This window comes from Megalops cyprinoides, chromosome 17 (genome assembly GCF_013368585.1).
Source record: "Megalops cyprinoides isolate fMegCyp1 chromosome 17, fMegCyp1.pri, whole genome shotgun sequence".
NCBI lineage: Eukaryota > Metazoa > Chordata > Actinopteri > Elopiformes > Megalopidae > Megalops > Megalops cyprinoides.
In genome coordinates, this window is record NC_050599.1 from 309,954 (window position 1) to 328,111 (window position 18,158).

At 46.9% G+C, this 18,158-nt stretch overlaps 2 protein-coding genes across 2 annotated transcripts; one reads left to right on the forward strand and one right to left on the reverse strand.

Annotated features, from left to right (window-relative positions):
- Positions 1–885: 885 nt before the first annotated feature.
- zpax1 (zona pellucida protein AX 1) lies at positions 886–10,743 on the reverse strand. Its single transcript, XM_036550143.1, has 22 exons — positions 10,729–10,743; positions 7,071–7,156; positions 6,518–6,576; positions 6,330–6,422; positions 6,133–6,257; positions 5,903–6,046; positions 5,427–5,519; positions 5,159–5,323; positions 4,593–4,689; positions 3,975–4,195; positions 3,715–3,871; positions 3,381–3,589; positions 2,939–3,056; positions 2,659–2,858; positions 2,443–2,557; positions 2,147–2,316; positions 1,959–2,038; positions 1,753–1,883; positions 1,493–1,682; positions 1,275–1,416; positions 1,049–1,154; positions 886–980 (listed from the first exon to the last, which is right to left on the reverse strand). Exons 1-22 carry the CDS (start codon positions 10,741–10,743, stop codon positions 910–912), a joined length of 2,787 nt encoding a protein of 928 aa, XP_036406036.1. The 3' UTR covers positions 886–909.
- A 1,082-nt stretch (positions 10,744–11,825) lies between these two features.
- On the forward strand, positions 11,826–13,298 carry LOC118792318 (potassium voltage-gated channel subfamily S member 3-like). The gene has a single exon (XM_036550144.1). It carries the CDS (start codon positions 11,826–11,828, stop codon positions 13,296–13,298), a length of 1,473 nt encoding a protein of 490 aa, XP_036406037.1.
- Positions 13,299–18,158: the final 4,860 nt, after the last annotated feature.

The window sequence follows — 18,158 nt, forward strand, 5'->3', positions numbered from 1 at the left end:
ATACTGGGCTATGTGGTTCATGTAGCAGTAGGGTTATAGCTAGCTAAAGTTTCTTTCCATCATGTTAGATGGGGGGGGGGGCTCATTACTTAAAAATGAAACATACCATGTCAAGCACATTTGTCTGCCTTCATATCCTCTGCTGGTCTACACTCAGGCAGCATGTCCTATGTATACAGGGAATGTTGAGTACTTGTAAAATGGATGTTTAGTTTGTGGTCTTAATGTCTAAAGACACAGCTCTGGCCTTAAATTTTACAGCCAGGCTTATGGATGGTTCAGGTTTCCATCCTCTCTCCCTGCATACTGTCATTTCCACACCTCAGACTGAAGGGAGTTGTGTTACAGGCCACAAACATCCCAAAGACCTTTCAGTCTTTTACCCATAGTCCATGTACAAATTTCACATTACAGAAGCTCATGTTTTCAGTCAACAACCCAGCTGCAGTGATGTACTGAGCTCTAGGTCAGTATGGGCAGTTTGATTTAGTCAGGAATGCTGTATTTACTCTATAGGTGGAATGAGGAGAGTGCAACTGAATCATGTACCAATACAGCCAGTGGCACTTTGAAAGCAGACTGGTGTACACAGCTCCCCAGGGTAACCCTGTACTCTCCCTGAAGGCAGAGTGGAGCCTTGCTGACCCCCAGCATGGGAATTGCACTTGGCTGAAGGCTCCCTCTGACAGGAACTGGTACCTAAGCAGTAAGCCATAGCAAGGCATGCCCTCAACACCAGTCCCCCCAATCAACAGATTAAGCCTCTTGTGTTTCAGATTTTATTTGTTCAGCACATTGATGGAAATAGTTTGGCATACACCTACACAGAAGCAAGTGTCCACTCAGAATCTGATCCATGTGAAGCAAACAGCCACTGATCATCCCCAGAGCAGGAAGGTCCAGGAGCATCTATGCCAGGACAACAGGACCTGATGTCACATATTCCCTACGGTGCCGGCTGTATTCTGCACTCCTTTGAACTGTTGGAGAAACAAGGCATTAGTTTATGCAGTTTGAAACAGAAGCCAGATGAGATCAGAACCCATACCTCTTTTCCTCATAGTCATACTCTGCCTGTTCATGCAGGCCATACTGCAGAGTCTGTCTGCAGAGCTGCTGGCATCACAGATTACAACATCGCAGTGCACAAAGATCTAGGAGATAAGCTGCATGTTAGGGTCCATCACGTGAGTGTGGCTTAACTGCAAATGCAAGCTGCCATCTGCCAAGGGTAGGCAAGGAGGAGGCCGTCTAGTCAACCAGAATGTCATTACCTGTCCTGTCAAAGCCACATGATCTGTGGTGAAGGAGAACATCTTGATCTCAAAGCGCTTGAAGTGACTGGGGAACTGTACTCTGGAATTTGCTGAGACAGGGTGGAAAATTGTGTGGTAAGGGTCATCAAGATTCTCACAGCTGCAGGAAGAAGATTAATCTGTTAGCATGTCATGCTTAATGTTCATTCAACAACTGCACAACATGGTCCACTTGCCTGTCCATAATAAGGTCCCACTTGGGAAAGGAGGCCCTGTCCTGCGTGGAGGTGGCCCAGCAGTTCTCCAAAAACAGCTCCACCTGCAGATTGGTGGCTTGCATCAGCTCCACCTCAAAATACAGAGGCTCTCTTAAGTACTTCACGACAGGGTAGTGCTCATCCAGGTAGAAGTCACTGTATGATGAATCTGTGAAAGGAGAAAAGCAGGTCACCCAGAGGTGAGGAGGAGCACAACTTCAGTAAACCTTCATACTTACCCAGTGCGAGCCTCATTCTGACCGCAAATATCCCAGTTGCCCTTACTGTAATGGGCTCGAGGATCTTGGGCTTGGTGCTGAATGCCATTGTGTAGTTAGCATTTATGTCATAGTAACAGGAAACTGTGAACCTAATGTAAACACACAAAAAGCCCTTAATCAAACTGAATTGCAGCGGGACCATATTTTCAGGTCATATTCCTTACAGATACTGGTCATCAGCAGCAGACGTTTTCACTCTTGCAGAGGAAACTTCATTTTCATACATCATAACGTTGCTGAAGAACTAAACAGGGCAGTGGGGGGGGGGGGGGGGGGGTTGGGAGAGAAACAGGGGGTTAGGCTGCAGCTACACAGCAGCTGAATATCCCAGCCTGAGATCATACTTCTGTACCTTTCTGGTGGTTCCACAGGAGTTTACATTAAAGGAGAAGTAAGCAAAGACATGGTCACTGTAGGCAGGTTTACAGCGGGAGTCTCTCAGGGTCAGCTGACTGGGGATCAGGTCTGGCACAGACTCCACTTTAACTGCCAGAGCAGTCATTGTTCCATTGGAGAAGCATTCTGCACAATGAGTCACAGTTTAGAATTCCTTTAGAAAGTGGTCATTTGCCAGATAAAGCTAGCATATTTCAGAAATCTGAGCACCTATGTGGGAATGCAGACAGGCACCAAATGCATTGTACAAACCAATCAGGTCCATCGGGAAGCTGCAGGACAGGGAGAAGTCATTGAGGTTCCAGTTGTTGACAGGATCCTTCAGGACGAGATCCAGTCTGCTTCTGACTGAAGAAGCCTGAACCATCTGAGGAAGTGGGTGGTAATCAGTGCATACAGCAGGGCACACAGGGTGAAGACAGGCAGCATACCTCAAACACAGCGTCAGGAGATCTGAAATGCACATACCTCAAACACAGCGTCAGGAGATCTGAAATGCACCGCCATGCTGGAGTGAGTGTCGTTCTGGCTGTAACTGTACTCCTCAGCCATGGCAGCAGTCAGCTCCCTCTGGCCCACTATTGTCACAAAGCTGTGGCCGCGGTTTCCGTACTCCACCAGCACATAGAAGTACTCCAAGTCGCAGGTGCCCGTCGCAGTCGGCAGAACTGGGAGGAAACGATTGGAGGTGGTGACAGAAGGCCAACTCAGGAGAGAAGATCCCCACTCCATAGGAGGGGTCACCTACCGATGTCCTGCAGTGCAGCCTCCAGCACCCAGGGGTGAGGGAAAGGGGTGTTTTCAGGCAGGACCAAAAAGCCAAAGACAACAGGCAAGGTGTAGACCGTCACATCTGGAGCACTATTCTGGAGTGGACACATGGGTTAGTGGGGAGACAAGCCTTACTGCTTCCCTTCACATTAGCACAACCAATATCTCCTTTCCTTAGTCTCTGTAGGACAGGGATTAGAGCAGCAGTGCCTGCTGCCCTTACAATATGCACATTTACATGCAGGATAAGCCAGTTCCTACAAGTGGTGCAGTGTCAGTGAATCAGCAGAAAAAAAAAAACCCTATTTTAATGCATTCACCTAAATCAGATGCAGATTGCAGTATCCTTTCACAAGTCCTATTGAAAGCAGTGAGAACTACTACTGGAATTCAAGCCAACACAAAGAAGCGTGACACACCCCTTTGAGGACAACTGGGTCAGAGAAAGGCACTTGCAGTCTGAATCCCTTGGAGCCATTGGAAAAGCTATACTCCTGCACATTGAAGCCTCTGGCATTGGCCTCAGCCACAGACAGCACCCCAGTGGCAAAGGTGATGTTGACCAGCTCTACATCAGGAAGAAAGGTCCCCACACTGAAGCGGAAAATTCTCTGCTCAGGGACCGTTTCTGTGGGGCAGAACAAGCAGCAACAACGTTTTCAACACTATGCCTGCCTTTTCTGAACACACGCGACAGCATTTTCGATGAAAGGAAGGCCATTTTTAGATCACGGCCAGATGTGAAACACTTGCCATCAGAGACATGCGGCACCCTGGGCATTAAAGGGGTGGTGATGGGAAAGAGAACTTTATATCTGGTGTCATCATACAGGTCATCTTCCTTCCATATTATCTCCAGCATGGGCTCAATGCTGTATGTGATGTGATACTGGTAATTTGGTGCATGACTCTGCGAAGAAAAGCAATTTAAATCAGGACAGAAAACTACCAGTGCCTGTGGTGGGTAGGTCAGCAGGGAGAACAGATGACAGAAGCAGATCACTCATACTAACCTTATAATAGCCATCAATCGATCCCACTGGAAGCTCCAGAATGAAGTGAGAGTCTGAGAGTGTCAGTTTGTACCCCCTAGCCATCATCATGGCCTTGTCTACCCTCTTTGCATCAATTCCCACATGGTACTCCACCATTGTGTATAACCGGGAGGACAGCAGTGGGGATATGCGCAGGGGCAGATGCCAGGTGATCATCTCCTCAGTGAAGGTGACACCACCTGAGGGGTGGGGAAGAATTCATCGGCAGCCCACATCAGGAACAATGTAGGAGATGGGAAAATGTACTCCCTCTGGCAAACTGAGCACTGAGGACTGCCGACAGCTGCAAGTATGGAAATTCTGGCTCTTGCGGCTGTTGGATGGCACCAGCACATGTATACTGTGTCTCATTTATGAAGATGTTGCTGCATAAACCAGCATTTTCAGTGTAACTGTATTTGTGGCTCCCTAACAAAGCCAGAGATTCAAGTTTGTTGAAAACATCAGTTAAAAGCAGGCCAAGTGATGTCATTTTCTGTACTACACTATTGAGACTTCATTCTTGTGTAGACATGAAACCAAAGTATAGCCAAGATGGTATTTTTCCAGAGTGCATTTCTCAGTCACTGATCTCACCAGTAGGACAAGCCGCAGAAGAATCCAGCAGCTTCACCATCCACTTGCGCCTGAAATACGTTGTGGCTTTGATCACCTGCATGGGGACTCCAGCCACCTGTTTTTTTAAAAAAAAAAAAAAAAAAGTTCGACTGAGAACACACCCATATCCTGTGCTCTTGTGGTCCCAGAGTGTCATTCATTTGGTCCTTATACCAACTAACAGAACATTAAATGAAGTGTGGCATCAGTGATGGACACGTCCTTTTGGAAACAATGGACACAGGAAATGGCCAAAGTGTCAACAAAACTCCAATAGAGGTGGGTGGGGGGGGTTGAGCATTCAGATACTGTGAACAAGCTACTCACTTTCATAGTGCACATATTTTGGGACCAAAATCCACAAAAAAAATATTCAGTTCCAAGGAGATGAGAGGCAGCCCTGACCCCATGTTTTAATTGGCTTCCTGGTGCAATTAAATCAAACTCTCGCATAGCTCCAAACACCCATTCCACCATCAACAGGTCAAAACAAACTAGGTGGGAACGCGCCAGAGTAGCTACAGCAGCTGATTAGAGGCACTCACGTCCAGGGAGAGCGTCTCTGGGGTGCTGTAAGGACTGCGGAGCAGCAAGCGAGAGGTGGAAACGGTCAGGCCATATCCCCGACTGTGAGCCTCCTCTATGCTCATGGTCTTCTCTGTCACTCCATGGAACTGTACTTTCCACAACTGAAGAGAAGAGACTGCAGCCTGAAGGGGTACAGAGAGGAAGGATGTTAATGATATACCAGTTTCAAGATCCAAAAGCAATGTGACTGTACTGCTGATATCAGCTCTGAATCAAAGTTGTTACCTCTGGGGCTGTTTCAACCCACTCTTGGTCTTGTGCAAGTTTCTCCTCCTCTGAGAACTCACTAAGGTCAGGGACTTGCCTTCTGACTGATACCTGAAGACAAGTGGGAACATTATGCACAAGATGTAGGGACTTTACTCTGCAGCCTCAGAGGTCACAGCAACCTTCTGATCAACTGCATGGCCGAGTTAGGGCACACTCATGTCACCTTGACTTAAATGAGGCTAATAAGAGTAGAGGTGTTGCCAGACTCAAGGCCTTGAAGCAGAAAACTGGCATTACAAACAGCCCACCTCGGGCAGGGAAGAGACCCACACAACATACAGGGTTAGTCATCCAGTACCGAGACCTCATTGCTACAGACACATGCACTGAAACTGCCTGGCAGATAGCCAATACACTGCACAGCCAGCACAGGCGTGGAGACATAGTACTGTATGCTGAGGCAGTGCCCTGGACTGACAGCAGTCACTCACCTCCATGTAGTTCCTGTTACAGATAATCTCTCGTGACGCCCATTGGGTGTACGTGCAGCTTTTGGAGACTGTGTGCATAGCAGCTGGAGACATGGGGCTTCCAGACAGGCGGAGCCTCAGAGTCAGGTCGAACATCTCATCATCCTAAAAAAAAAAAAAATAAATAAAATAAAAGCCAACTATCAAACTGGCTCTGCTGCAAAGACAGACACTGAGGCGGTAGCCCTTACCATGTTCTGGGCAAAGCAATTATGAACAGAAGCAAAGAGCATGGCATTGCCCCATGGGTCAGACTTCATGCCAAATCCACACTGTGAAGCCACGCTGTCCGTTATGGGTACAGTATCGGTACCATCTGCAAACAGGGAACAGACGGCATTAACATGTCCACATAATACCGTATGTACGTACGGTGAAATTTACTCACTGATAGCGTCAACCTCCAGGTAATGTCCCCAAAGCAAAGACTGATCCAGGGTCAGCCGCAGTATGTTTCCAAGGCACTCCAAATCCAGTCCATCTAGATGTGTGTAAGGGGAGATGTTTATAAAGGCGAACTAAGGGGTTAAAAGTTTTTTCTCTTCTTTTTATTCCTGTTAAATTTAGTACCCTTACGTGGATGAGAAGCCTTTTGCGCTCGTATCACAGCAGCTATCAACAAAAGCCACAGCGTCCTGGTGGGAGACATCAGACAGCCCGTATGAAAATCAAAGCCGCCGTATTATGGAGCGGAGTCAAAAGTCACAAGCTTACCGAAGTCCAACAAAACGGTCCATTACAGAGAGGCAGTCAGAACGACACCTGTCGGAGCACGTATTGGGTTTAATCAAACGGCAGCAGAAACCCCCCCTAAAACACAAAAACTAACGAACCTTGCGACGGCTGGGCTTAATACTGCTTCTTTACCACTTTGCCTGTTTTATTCCAGGACGACAATTCGAGCGCAGGTGATTACAATTCCCAACTAATTGCCATTACGGAAAATTACCGCTCACTAACGTAAGGCGTGGCTGTTCATTTTGTGGCGATATCGAAGATGGTGAATTGCCCCTTCAGTAATAACGTTGAGAAATAGGCTATTAGGTCCAGCGCATTTGTCTTTTGGCAAAATTAATTAAAAAACATAAATCGACCCAAACCACGAAATTGTTAGAACTCTTCCCCTTACCTCTTTACCTCGTATAAGATACTGACTAATGGTAATGAGGCCAGCAGCCGTTCCTCGTTTGCATGGCGAAGGTTCGATGAGAAGGACTGGCAAGGAACGCACCACCGGGAGGGGCCTGGCGTTAGTGTCACTAACGGAGCGCCCACTGTCCTCTGAATCTAAATATATATGTGTGTGTGTGTGTGTGTGTGTATACATGCGTATAACTTTATAAAGTTATAATAAAGTTATAAAAAATAAAGTTGTGTGGGCACTAATTCGGTGTAGCCAGCCCCCAACAGACCTGAAGAATCCTGCAATGCGCACGTGGAGTCGCGCATCCTCCGATACACATTATACAGCGACATAAACCGCGTTTCCACAGGCTTCAGCCTACAGCGTAAGGCAGTAACGACAATGCGGCCAGAGAGCTAACCGTCAGACTTGTAATAAATGTTTAGCATTGTTTTAAATCCATTGCAAAATGATTTCTAATTAAATGTAGCATGCTGGTGCAATTTGTCATGTCAATGTATGTATGAATTATTGAAAAATTATCAGTTTCTCATCGACGACGTCTTCTGGTACTATAGCCGGTGCCAATTTCCGTCTCGCATGTGCATTTGGGCAATTTTTTAAATTATTGCCGCTAAACTTAGTCATCTTTTTCAAGTCTGCTTCTGACAGTCCCTTTCTAAAGTTTCCGTTTACCCAGTGGCTGCAGACACCCTCCTCCCAGAGCAGCAGAGAAGGGAGGGTGCGCGCACAGGCACGGTCAGATCCATTAGCGGGGTGTCAGTCTGCGGGAACTCGCATCGCGGGAGCGTCCCGAATCCGCCGCTATGGAGCCGAACCCGACAACCGCGTCTGACTGTTCAAGAAGCTCGCGAAAATGCTGCTTTATTCCCTGTGTCCTAAAAAGAGGAATCCTTCATGAACAGGTGGGCCTATTTCCAATCATTACATGTATATATTCAAAATACTAATTTCTGTTGTCTGTAAAAGGCTGGGCTTAATTAGCACATGTAACTTTTTACACATCTCTGGTTGACATCTTAAATCAAAATATTATTTTTTAAAATGGATCATAACTAAGTTTAAACTGTTTTGAAAGAACACGTACAGTATTTTCGGCTTCGAGTTTTTAGATTATATCGCTCGACAGCGAAATTTGCGCAAACCGCTGATTTGCATATGGCTTTATCTGCCGTACGTATTTATATGTGAGTAAATACATAATGTATATAAGCCTACGCCACTATTATCATAAACGGGGGAGCTGCCGATGAAGAGAAAGCAAGCTGCGTGTGACGTTTTCCCTGTCAAAGTGAGTCGTTTCATTATTCCTGCATACAGCAAGGCTACGATAACACATGTGCATTATTTTATTTATCAGTATTAACTGAGTCAGTTTCCTCTAACTTTGTATCAGTGGTATTATACTTCAAAATGTTCCAATAATGTCGGATATTTTATTTTGAATTGCAGCTGAATCATCTCTCCAGATGTAGAAGTCAGCGTGATGTTGCGATGTATTCTGATGTCTTTATGATGTTTAAGACAGTGACCCTGTTCTTAGTCGCGCATGTTCGAACTTTTCCTTTAGGAGAGCTGGTGTGTGAAATACAATCCCTGTCTAACGCTAATGAAGATGGATCCAACAACACTCTAACAGTGCTCTGTGGAAGTCATGTTCACCCTGCAACCAGTACTCAGAAATCTCTTGGCTATAGGCTTATGTATAATGCAGTATATAACAACAAGACGCATGTATTATACATGTGAACTCAGTGGTTTTGCAGTTATTTGTCTTGTCCTGCGGTCTCCCTGCTAACATTTAATATCCTGGGAATCAAAATAAGTTTGTCATTCTTTGGAAAAAATGTCTGAAAAAAGTAAAGAGATTTTAGTTTTGGAGTGATGGTTTTGGCATGCATCGATCTGATTGGTCACAAGCGGCGCGTGTGGTACTGTAACTTCAGCAGTTGCAGGAGCGCTGCAGTACCTTAGCAGGTAGGGAAGTGAGCGGCCCAGCTGGTGAGGCAAGCTAACCTGCTCAAAGCCAAGAAGAAAAAACACTGAAAGCAACCAATGGGCCTATCTTATCAAGACTGCAATGCTTTTTTGCCTTATGAGTGGCTGGTCTATGTTGTGTCAGAAGTAGCTGTTTTGATGTAGCAGAGCTGAAAGTAATAGCTTGTGTGAGTCCTGCATAAAGCTGGTAGGTTAACAGGTAACAGAGTGGTTTCATTGGTGGTGTCACTCCCAGAGACTTGGTTAGCTAGTGTTGTTGCCTGTAGAGCTAGGGGAAAATTGCCTTTAGCTCAGCTTGTAACAGCATTGGTGATAAGAGTTTTAGTTGTGCGATGAGAACAGGGGTTTGGATCTCACTCACAGAGGTATGGAACTCTTTCATATTCGTCTCACTGACAGAGTGAAAGAGATCTTGAATATGGAGCATGATCATGTCTCAGACTTGGTGTGGTTCTGTGAGCTGAATCCCGCATTCTGGGAGAGGAACACTCTATTCCTCTGTAATGCTTTGCTAGGAGAGACACTGCTGGCTTTGAGCACCTCAGGTATCACACACTGCACTGTCTATGTTTCTGATCTAACATGTCACAAACGCATACTGGTGTTTTTTGCCGGTAAAGGCAGGCATACACATTATCCTTTGCTATTTAGATTTTCATCATACTTGAAATTCAGGAGATTATATCAAACAATCCCCTGTGACCAATTATGTCTGACTAATAAAGTAAGGTAGTGCTTATGCAGCAGCAAATGGCCCTCCAGCTTACCTGTCAGTCATAAGTGATCAATTAACCAAGGTGACATCATTCATCGGCATCCAAAGTCCATAAGGTTTTTAAATGCATACATAAACAGAGAGTTCTTTTAGTTCAATACAATATATTAAAGTATAACCCTTTGTATTCAGAGGGTGTCAGATCGCAGTGATGGTCTCATTAGAATGCTGTCTAGATCGGACCACTGTTTTCATGTGTGGTTGTGATTTGAAGAGAAAATTTGATCTGTGAAAAACTGGATGTGTGTTTGTGTGATATGTTGTACTGCCATCCAAGACTGGAATTATGTACATACCAGAACTGTGTTTTTCAATTAGAATGCGTATCTGTAGCTCATGTGGTTGGTAAGAAAGTTGTCAATGTTACAACATTAGTGACATTAGAGCATTTCTCAGTGGAATGGTCTTCGGTAGCTGCATACTACTCCTGAGAGTATGGAGGTGTAGTTTTTTCTTGGGATCCATCTTTTGTGGGAAAAGAATGGTGGTTGTGGGATTTAAAACACTTTGCTACTCATCTCTGAGGATTCACCTGAAGGCTCTATAAATATGAACCATTTCAACAACAGTTTAGAGTGAACTAACTAATATTATATATGCTATTACACCTATTCATATATTATTGTTCCATATTTTATATTTTTTTTCCTCCTCCCTTTTTCCTTGTCCTGAGGATGGTGGAGAAGGGGTTGGGAATTTGGGTGTATTCTCCAAATAACTCTTCTCTGTTTTACCTAGGGGTGTCAACCTGCCATAACTGTGAGGTTGATCAAATCATCACAGATGATAGTTTGCATGGGACTGGTATCAGACATCAGACCTCACCCCAAAAATGTTTTCACACCCTAGAATTATTGCAGAGGCACTCACCTGGCTGATTTGCATGGGAATAAAGTAACAGATGTCCTCTGATACAAACTGTGTTGGTTGATGTCCTGTCCTAACTGGACTTTTGACCACATAGATACACAAGGAAGAGAGAACAATAAGTTCCTACCAGCCATACTCAGTGGCTCCCATATTACATCTCAGCCCTAAAGGTGTGCTGTCAGCCTGGTCAAACACAGCCTTTCCTCCCAGGATACGGCATACTCTACCTCTACCAGTACAAAGATGAAAAATGACAGAGGGTGACTCACAGGTTTGTCCTCTTGAAAAACAATTAACAATAATGTGTTCTCAGCGCCACAAATACAAACCCTTTTTGGGCAACAGTTTTTGTGGAAAAGTATATGTGTATATTTAGCAAAAGTATCTATGCATATGTGTGTTTTTTATGCATCAAAAAATCCTGTTGCAAAATACTAATGTTGACAGGGGCAAACTCAATGGGAGCTGGATGTGACGGAGAATCTCAGTGCATGCAGGCCGGGATTGTGGCTGGGCTCTGCTGCAGCCAGCAAACCAACCGCAGCTCCAATGCAGCGTCAGATAGCTCCAATGCAGCGTCAGATAGCTAGTACTGTTATCATTCCGCTATCACAGATGAGAAAATGGGTGATTTTAGTGTCTAAAACGTGGGACAAAGGTGAGGTATATTGCCATATCATGGCACTCCCAGAACATGTGACAACATGAGCCCCCAGAACTCTGCCGACCTCAGACCTGGGGAAGGATCGAGCGTCAGCAGGTGCTGATTCCCCGGGGCAAGAAAACGAGAAATTGCAGGGTATTTATTGGTGATTAGGACTTTTCATGTGGCATTACTACATTTTTACAAGCAGTATTCCAAGATATTTCAGTTGTTTTATGATAAACTGGCAAGTGAGGATGGTCTTTCAGTTTAATTTTATGGGTCTGACTACATTCCTCCTTTAAAAACAACCAGAACACTTGCTTAAGTTTACAGCCATGAGCTGTAAACCCCTGCTGCAAATCAGACTTTAGAAATGACTTGGCTGAAAATAATTTTGATCTTGTCTCAGGTGATGGAGCAGTAACCTCAGGCACGGGCCCTGGCTGCAGTGATGGTGTACGGGCAAGTGCTGCACAGGTGCGGGGCCGAGGGGTCCCTGGTCAGCCTGAACGTGGGAGGCTTCAGGCAGAAGGTGGAGTACGGCACGCTGCTGCGCTTTCCTCAGACACGGCTGGGCCGTCTGCTTCGCTGCCGCTCCGAGGAGGCCATCCTGGAGCTCTGTGACGACTACAGCGCGGCGGACGGGGAGTTCTACTTTGACAGGAACCCCGGCGTCTTTCGCTGCGTCCTCAACTTCTACCACACCGGCAGGATCCACCTTATGGAGGAGCTGTGCGTCTTCTCCTTCAGTCAGGAGATGGAGTACTGGGGCATCAAGGACCACCACCTGGGGCCCTGCTGTGGCGGCAGGTTCCAGGAGCGTAAAGAATACCTGGAGGTCCGCGACTGGGACCTGCGTAGCGATGAGCAGCCCAGCATGGACTCCTCCCTGGAGGAGCTGTCCGCCCGCGATAAAGACCTGCAGAGGTTCGAGGACACCTGGTGCTCAGACATCAGGAGGCACGTCTGGCTGACGATGGAAGACCCGGGCTACTCGCGGTCCTCCAGGGTGGTGGCCGTGGCCTCCCTGGGCGTGGTCCTCACCTCCATCGTGGCCATGTGCGTGCACAGCATGCCGGAATTCCAGCGCGGGGGCGGGGCCGAGCGGGAGGGGGAGGACCCGGTGCTGGCTGCCCTGGAGATCGCCTGCGTCATCTGTTTCTCCGCCGAGTTCGCCATCCGGCTCACCGTGGCCCCCTGCGTTAGGAAGTTCCTGGCGAGCCCGCTGAATCTCATCGACTTTGTGTCCATCCTGCCGTTCTACGCCACGCTGGCGTTCGAGACGATGGACGAGGAGAGGGAGGAGCTGGAGAACGTGGGGAAGGTGGTACAGATGCTGCGGCTCATGCGCATTTTCCGCGTGCTGAAGCTGGCGCGCCACTCGGTGGGACTGCGTGCCCTCGGCTCCACCCTCCGACACAGCTACCACGAGGTGGGGCTGCTGCTGCTCTTCCTCTCTGTCGGCATCTCCATCTTCTCCGTCCTCATCTACTTCGTGGAGAAAGAGGAGGAGGAGTCAGCCCTGCAGACCATCCCGGTGGGCTGGTGGTGGGCCACCATCAGCATGACCACGGTGGGCTACGGGGACACTTGTCCCGTGACACTGGCGGGGAAACTGGTGGCCACTCTGTGCATCGTCTGTGGGCTGCTGGTGGTGGCACTGCCCATCACCATCATCTTTAATAAGTTCTCCAAGTACTACCAGAGGAACAAGGCGCTGGAGCTGGAGCCCTGCAGCAGTGCCTCAGAGTCCCCCATCCCGGAGCTGCTGTACCTGAACGTCAGGGATATGTACGCACAGAAGATACACTCTCTCCTGAGTGCAGTTCCTCCTGGAAGTAGAGAGGATGACACAGACGCTTCCAGTATCTCAGATATAGAGACAGGCAGCATGGGCTTCACACAGCACAGAGCAGCAGAGTGATCAGCCAGCGCCCTTTACCTGGCTCTCGGAACACTTTTACCTGGGACCTGCTCTCGGAATGGTTTTACTTGGGACCTGCTCTCGGAATGCTTTTACCTGGGACCTGCTCTCAGAACGCTTTTACCTGGGACCTGCTCTCGGAATGCTTTTACCTGGGACCTGCTCTCGGAATGCTTTTACCTGGGACCTGCTCTCGGAATGCTTTTACCTGGGACCTGCTCTCGGAATGCTTTTACCTGGGACCTGCTCTCGAAACGCTTTTACCTGGGGCCTGCTCTCGGAATGCTTTTACCTGGGGCCTGCTCTCGAAACGCTTTTACCTGGGGCCTGCTCTCAGAATGGTTTTACTTGGGACCTGCTCTCGAAACGCTTTTACCTGGGACCTGCTCTCAGAACGCTTTTACCTGGGACCTGCTCTCGGAATGCTTTTACCTGGGACCTGCTCTCGGAACGCTTTTACCTGGGGCCTGCTCTCGAAACGCTTTTACCTGGGACCTGCTCTCGGAACGCTTTTACCTGGGGACTGTTCTCAGAACGCTTTTACCTGGGGCCTGCTCTCGAAACGCTTTTACCTGGGGCCTGCTCTCGGAACACTTTTACCTGGGACCTGCTCTCGGAACGCTTTTACCTGGGACCTGCTCTCGGAACACTTTTACCTGGGGCCTGCTCTCAGAACACTTTTACCTGGGGACTGCTCTCAGAACGCTTTTACCTGGGGCCTGCTCTCGGAACACTTTTACCTGGGGACTGCTCTCGGAACGCTTTTACCTGGGGCCTGCTCTCGGAACGCTTTTACCTGGGACCTGCTCTCAGAACGCTTTTACCTGGGGCACACTGTGACACCCCTCAGGGCAGAGGTATTGATCAGTGTCTCTAATTTGTCTTCCTTCCCAGCTGACGCGTGACCTCCCAGCACCATAGCAATAGATGGGTTTCCAGCGGAGGGGTTTCAGAAGTTTAAGCCGACATTTTTGTTGAGCCAGGAAAAAAGTTCCACAAAGAGAAAGAGACTTTGGCTCCACATTTATAAACAAAAATTACACACTTGTGCACGTCCACTGGCAGTGACCCAAAACAATATGAAGATGTTAGTCACTTTCTGGCCGGATATTGTAATATTACACGTATCCAGTGATTTTTTTGTCTGCGGTGGTTTTAGTCTCACGTTTTTGTCAAGGTATATTTTGTACATATATACAGACAGAAATCTAATGATTAATAACGCACCACTTAATGAATGAAAATAATAATGTATTTACATACTGCATCTGGAAGTAAACTCATATCAGTGGTAATTATTTCATGGTTTCGCATAATACCCAAAGTGACAACTGATCACTAATCAGTTATCAACTAATCAGTGATGATCTTTGGAATTTATGCCTGCATGCATGTTGCTAGGGGCAAGCACGTTATGAAGTATTAATGCATATGAAATAAAGTAAGATCCTAACACTGTTATGTTTCTTTATTGTTAAATTGATGCATATATACAGTACGTTCTGTGGCATCGAATTTATTTTACATTAAAGGCCAGTCTCACCCCAACAAGCCAAACCTGGGACCCCTGTTTCATGTTTCAGAGTTTAGGGAGGCCTGTGTCTGTGTGTGAAATACCAGGGATGTTTAGCTGTATTAACCCTACATGACATGACATGACATTACATGCATTTAGCAGACGCTCTCATCCAGAGCTTCCAGCACAGTACTGCCTGCACTCCTTCATGTCAGAACTTGTTTAAACAGAGATTGTGATCCACAAATTTGTTTTTTTCCTTCCTAGATCAACAAAAGAAATAGATAATGCAGAACTGTTGCCAGTAGTTGTATCCATAGAGTGAAATGAATTGCTTTGTCTTCTATCTATCCCATCATTAGATATATTGTACAGATACTGAGAAAACAGCTTAGCTCTCAAGCAAAATAATAGACTGTCGTCTGACCAGCAATATGTCAATTACATCCTTGTTTTTATTACTTGGACTCAGACTAGAGCAGCAGTGTGACAGTGATTAAAGAACATAGATTCCTAAGTGCCACAGTGCAGGCCCAGGTCCAGAGACGGTCCCCACTGCTGTACTGTGGAAGAAGGTACTTAGCTTAATTGCTTTAGTAATGTCTAGCTGTAGAAGGGGATAACAGATAAAAATGGAGGCTGTATGTTTCACCCTACATTAGGGTGTCTGCTGAACAAATAGACTGATGTAGGGATTCAACAGATGATTAAGAGATACAGCAAACAGTAGAAGCCAAGACATCTTCCATGACTGAATTTTATTTTGGCCTGTAGTCTGTACTTTGACTGTGTTGCAAAGTTGTTTGCATTTCTGTACGGCTTTCAGTCAGAAGAAAATCACAACACTCTTGCCTCAGGGTCTACATTTTGAGGTATTAGTTGAGCAATGATGAAAGAAAGAGCATTTTAAAAAATCATAGAACAATTTATCAAAAAAAGATGAAGTGAGCAAAGTAGATGTGTTTTGAATTTATTTATGAGATTTATTGCTGCTTTTCATGGCATGTTCTCCATGTGTAATTTGACCGCTGTAGGCCTTTGAGAAACGCTGTGCGGACAGGACTTTCGGTACTCGCTCTCGCTGGTCCTCCTCCACCGTGTGCACCGTTTCCAGTCCTCACTGTGTGATTTATGGCATGATTATCCCAAGCCCTTTAATGAAAAAGCCTCAGTGTGAGAGTGTAAATATCCCACTAAAAGGAGGTATGTTTTTCTTTATGATTGATAATACCTCACTGCAGCCAATCTTCACTATTTGAAGAGACTGAATTTCCTCCTGGAGTTATGGCACAAAATGCTCACCGCTTGAATTATAATGACAGCCCAGATGTCTAGATAATGACTAGACCCTTCAGATGGCTTCTGTATTTGACCAGCAACAATCAGTTCTTTCACAAAATGACATGGACGCAGAGCAGCGATGACAGACAGGACACAGGTGGTATTCACCACAGCACAGCAAAAGAACCGAAATTCCATTCGTGGAATGCAGTTATCGAACGTGAAGTGCTGACAGTGTGTTGAATAGGCAGTGATATACAGCACAAGGTGTTGTATGTTTTACAGGTGATAATACAAGCATGACTGTATGTGTGTATCACACAGTGCTGTCTCTGTGGCTCCACGTGAAAAAGCAGGCCAGCGCTGGCCAGCGCAGGATACCCCATCCTCTGACCTCGCAGCCTGTCAGAACTAGGTCAAGGCCCGTATGGATTTCTGAATGGGTCAGAGGCACAAGCGCATTGATGTTGTGTCATGATGTATCAAACACAGAATGGCTGCAGTCTGGTGGCTGGAACAGACATGCAAAGAGCAGAAGTGTGACCGTGGAAATGCAGAGTTAATGCTGGTAAATGTGACCAGCAGATTGCTGCATATGGCTGCGCTTCTTTAACTGGACGGAACACTTGCTGAAGCACAGCATTCAGAAAGCTCCAGGCTGGCTCCCTGTGCTCTGAAGGCCCGGCTCTCTGTGCTCTGAAGGCCGGCTCCCTGTGCTCTGAAGGCCGGCTCCCTGTGCTCTGAAGGCCGGCTCCCTGTGCTCTGAAGGCCGGCTCCCTGTGCTCTGAAGGCCCGGCTCCCTGTGCTCTGAAGGCCCAGCTCCCTGTGCTCTGAAGGCCAGCTCCCTGTGCTCTGAAGGCCCGGCTCCCTGTGCTCTGAAGGCCCAGCTCCCTGTGCTCTGAAGGCCGGCTCTCTGTGCTCTGAAGGCCCGGCTCCCTGTGCTCTGAAGGCCCGGCTCCCTGTGCTCTGAAGGCCGGCTCTCTGTACTCTGAAGGCCGGATCCCTGTGCTCTGAAGGCCCGGCTCTCTGTGCTCTGAAGGCCCGGCTCCCTGTGCTCTGAAGGCCCGGCTCCTTGTGCTCCGAAGGCCGGCTCCCTGTGCTCTGAAGGCCTGGCTCTTTGTCTTTATGTGAGTGGAAGATTGAATAAGCCTGTAGTACATTTCTGAATCATTAAGTCTGTGGTCTTCCCTTGGACAGAGACTAATGAACAGAAGTAATTTTCTTATGTCTGAAAGAAACTAAGAGGAAAGTGTGTTAAAATGTGCAAATTATGATTTAAGCAATTTCCCCATATAGCCCCCAGCTGCTGTAGCACCAGGGAGGAAATCTGACACAGGAACTGAGAGGCTGAGGGGAATATGACTCCTTACAGATACATTACAGTCTGTCACCAGTGTGGCACTTTGCACAGCGTCAGTCTTTACTGGCGGAATGTAACAGAACAACCAGAACAGAAGGCTGCTGTCCCAAACCTCACATGGGGCTGAGCCAAGATACAGCTTCTTTTCCTGTAATTAGTACAGTTAAAATGCATTAGGGATTAAACATCTGATGGAATTTAAGCGATGTAATCATAAATCAGAATTATACGTTCAAAAAATGTCAAAAAATTTAAATTTTGTCACGTATGTAACATGTACAATTTCGTTGACACTGTGACAGTTTCAGGCTGGTTACCACCAGCAGTACTAAACAAAAGAAGACAGCATACGGTTCATTATTTGGCATTAACGTATGTAGTGATACAAATATACTTTGTCCCCAAGATCTGACCTGGATCAGTCTCAACATTTACACATAATACCAGGGGGGAAGGATCAAGGCTGGCCAAGATGATCAGTTGTTGGTAGGAAGTAAATGGAGCAGCTGTGTTTGACAGACGTATCCCAACACTTCCGCACTCTGTGACGCAGGGCGGGGCAGGGCGGGGCCCTCGCTGTGAGTGTGAGGCAGCTGTGGGCCCCACCCTTCAGTGCAGGCCTGCAGTCATCCTGTCTGAGGAGATACAGCAATGGGTGCAATCACACATCACGTTTACATGCTTTCAAATCTTTTTTGATGGG

Excerpts from the sequence above, each read along its gene's own strand:
- zpax1 (XM_036550143.1), bottom strand. Across the intron at positions 6,047-6,132 it reads ATTGCTTTGCCCAGAACATG|GATGATGAGATGTTCGACCT; the intron begins GTAAGGGCTACC and ends TTTTTTTTTTAG. Across the intron at positions 1,683-1,752 it reads CAGAATGAGGCTCGCACTGG|ATTCATCATACAGTGACTTC; the intron begins GTAAGTATGAAG and ends CTCCTTTCACAG.
- LOC118792318 (XM_036550144.1), top strand. The coding sequence starts at position 11,826 with ATGGTGTACGGGCAAGTGCTGCACAGGTGCGGGGCCGAGGGGTCCCTG.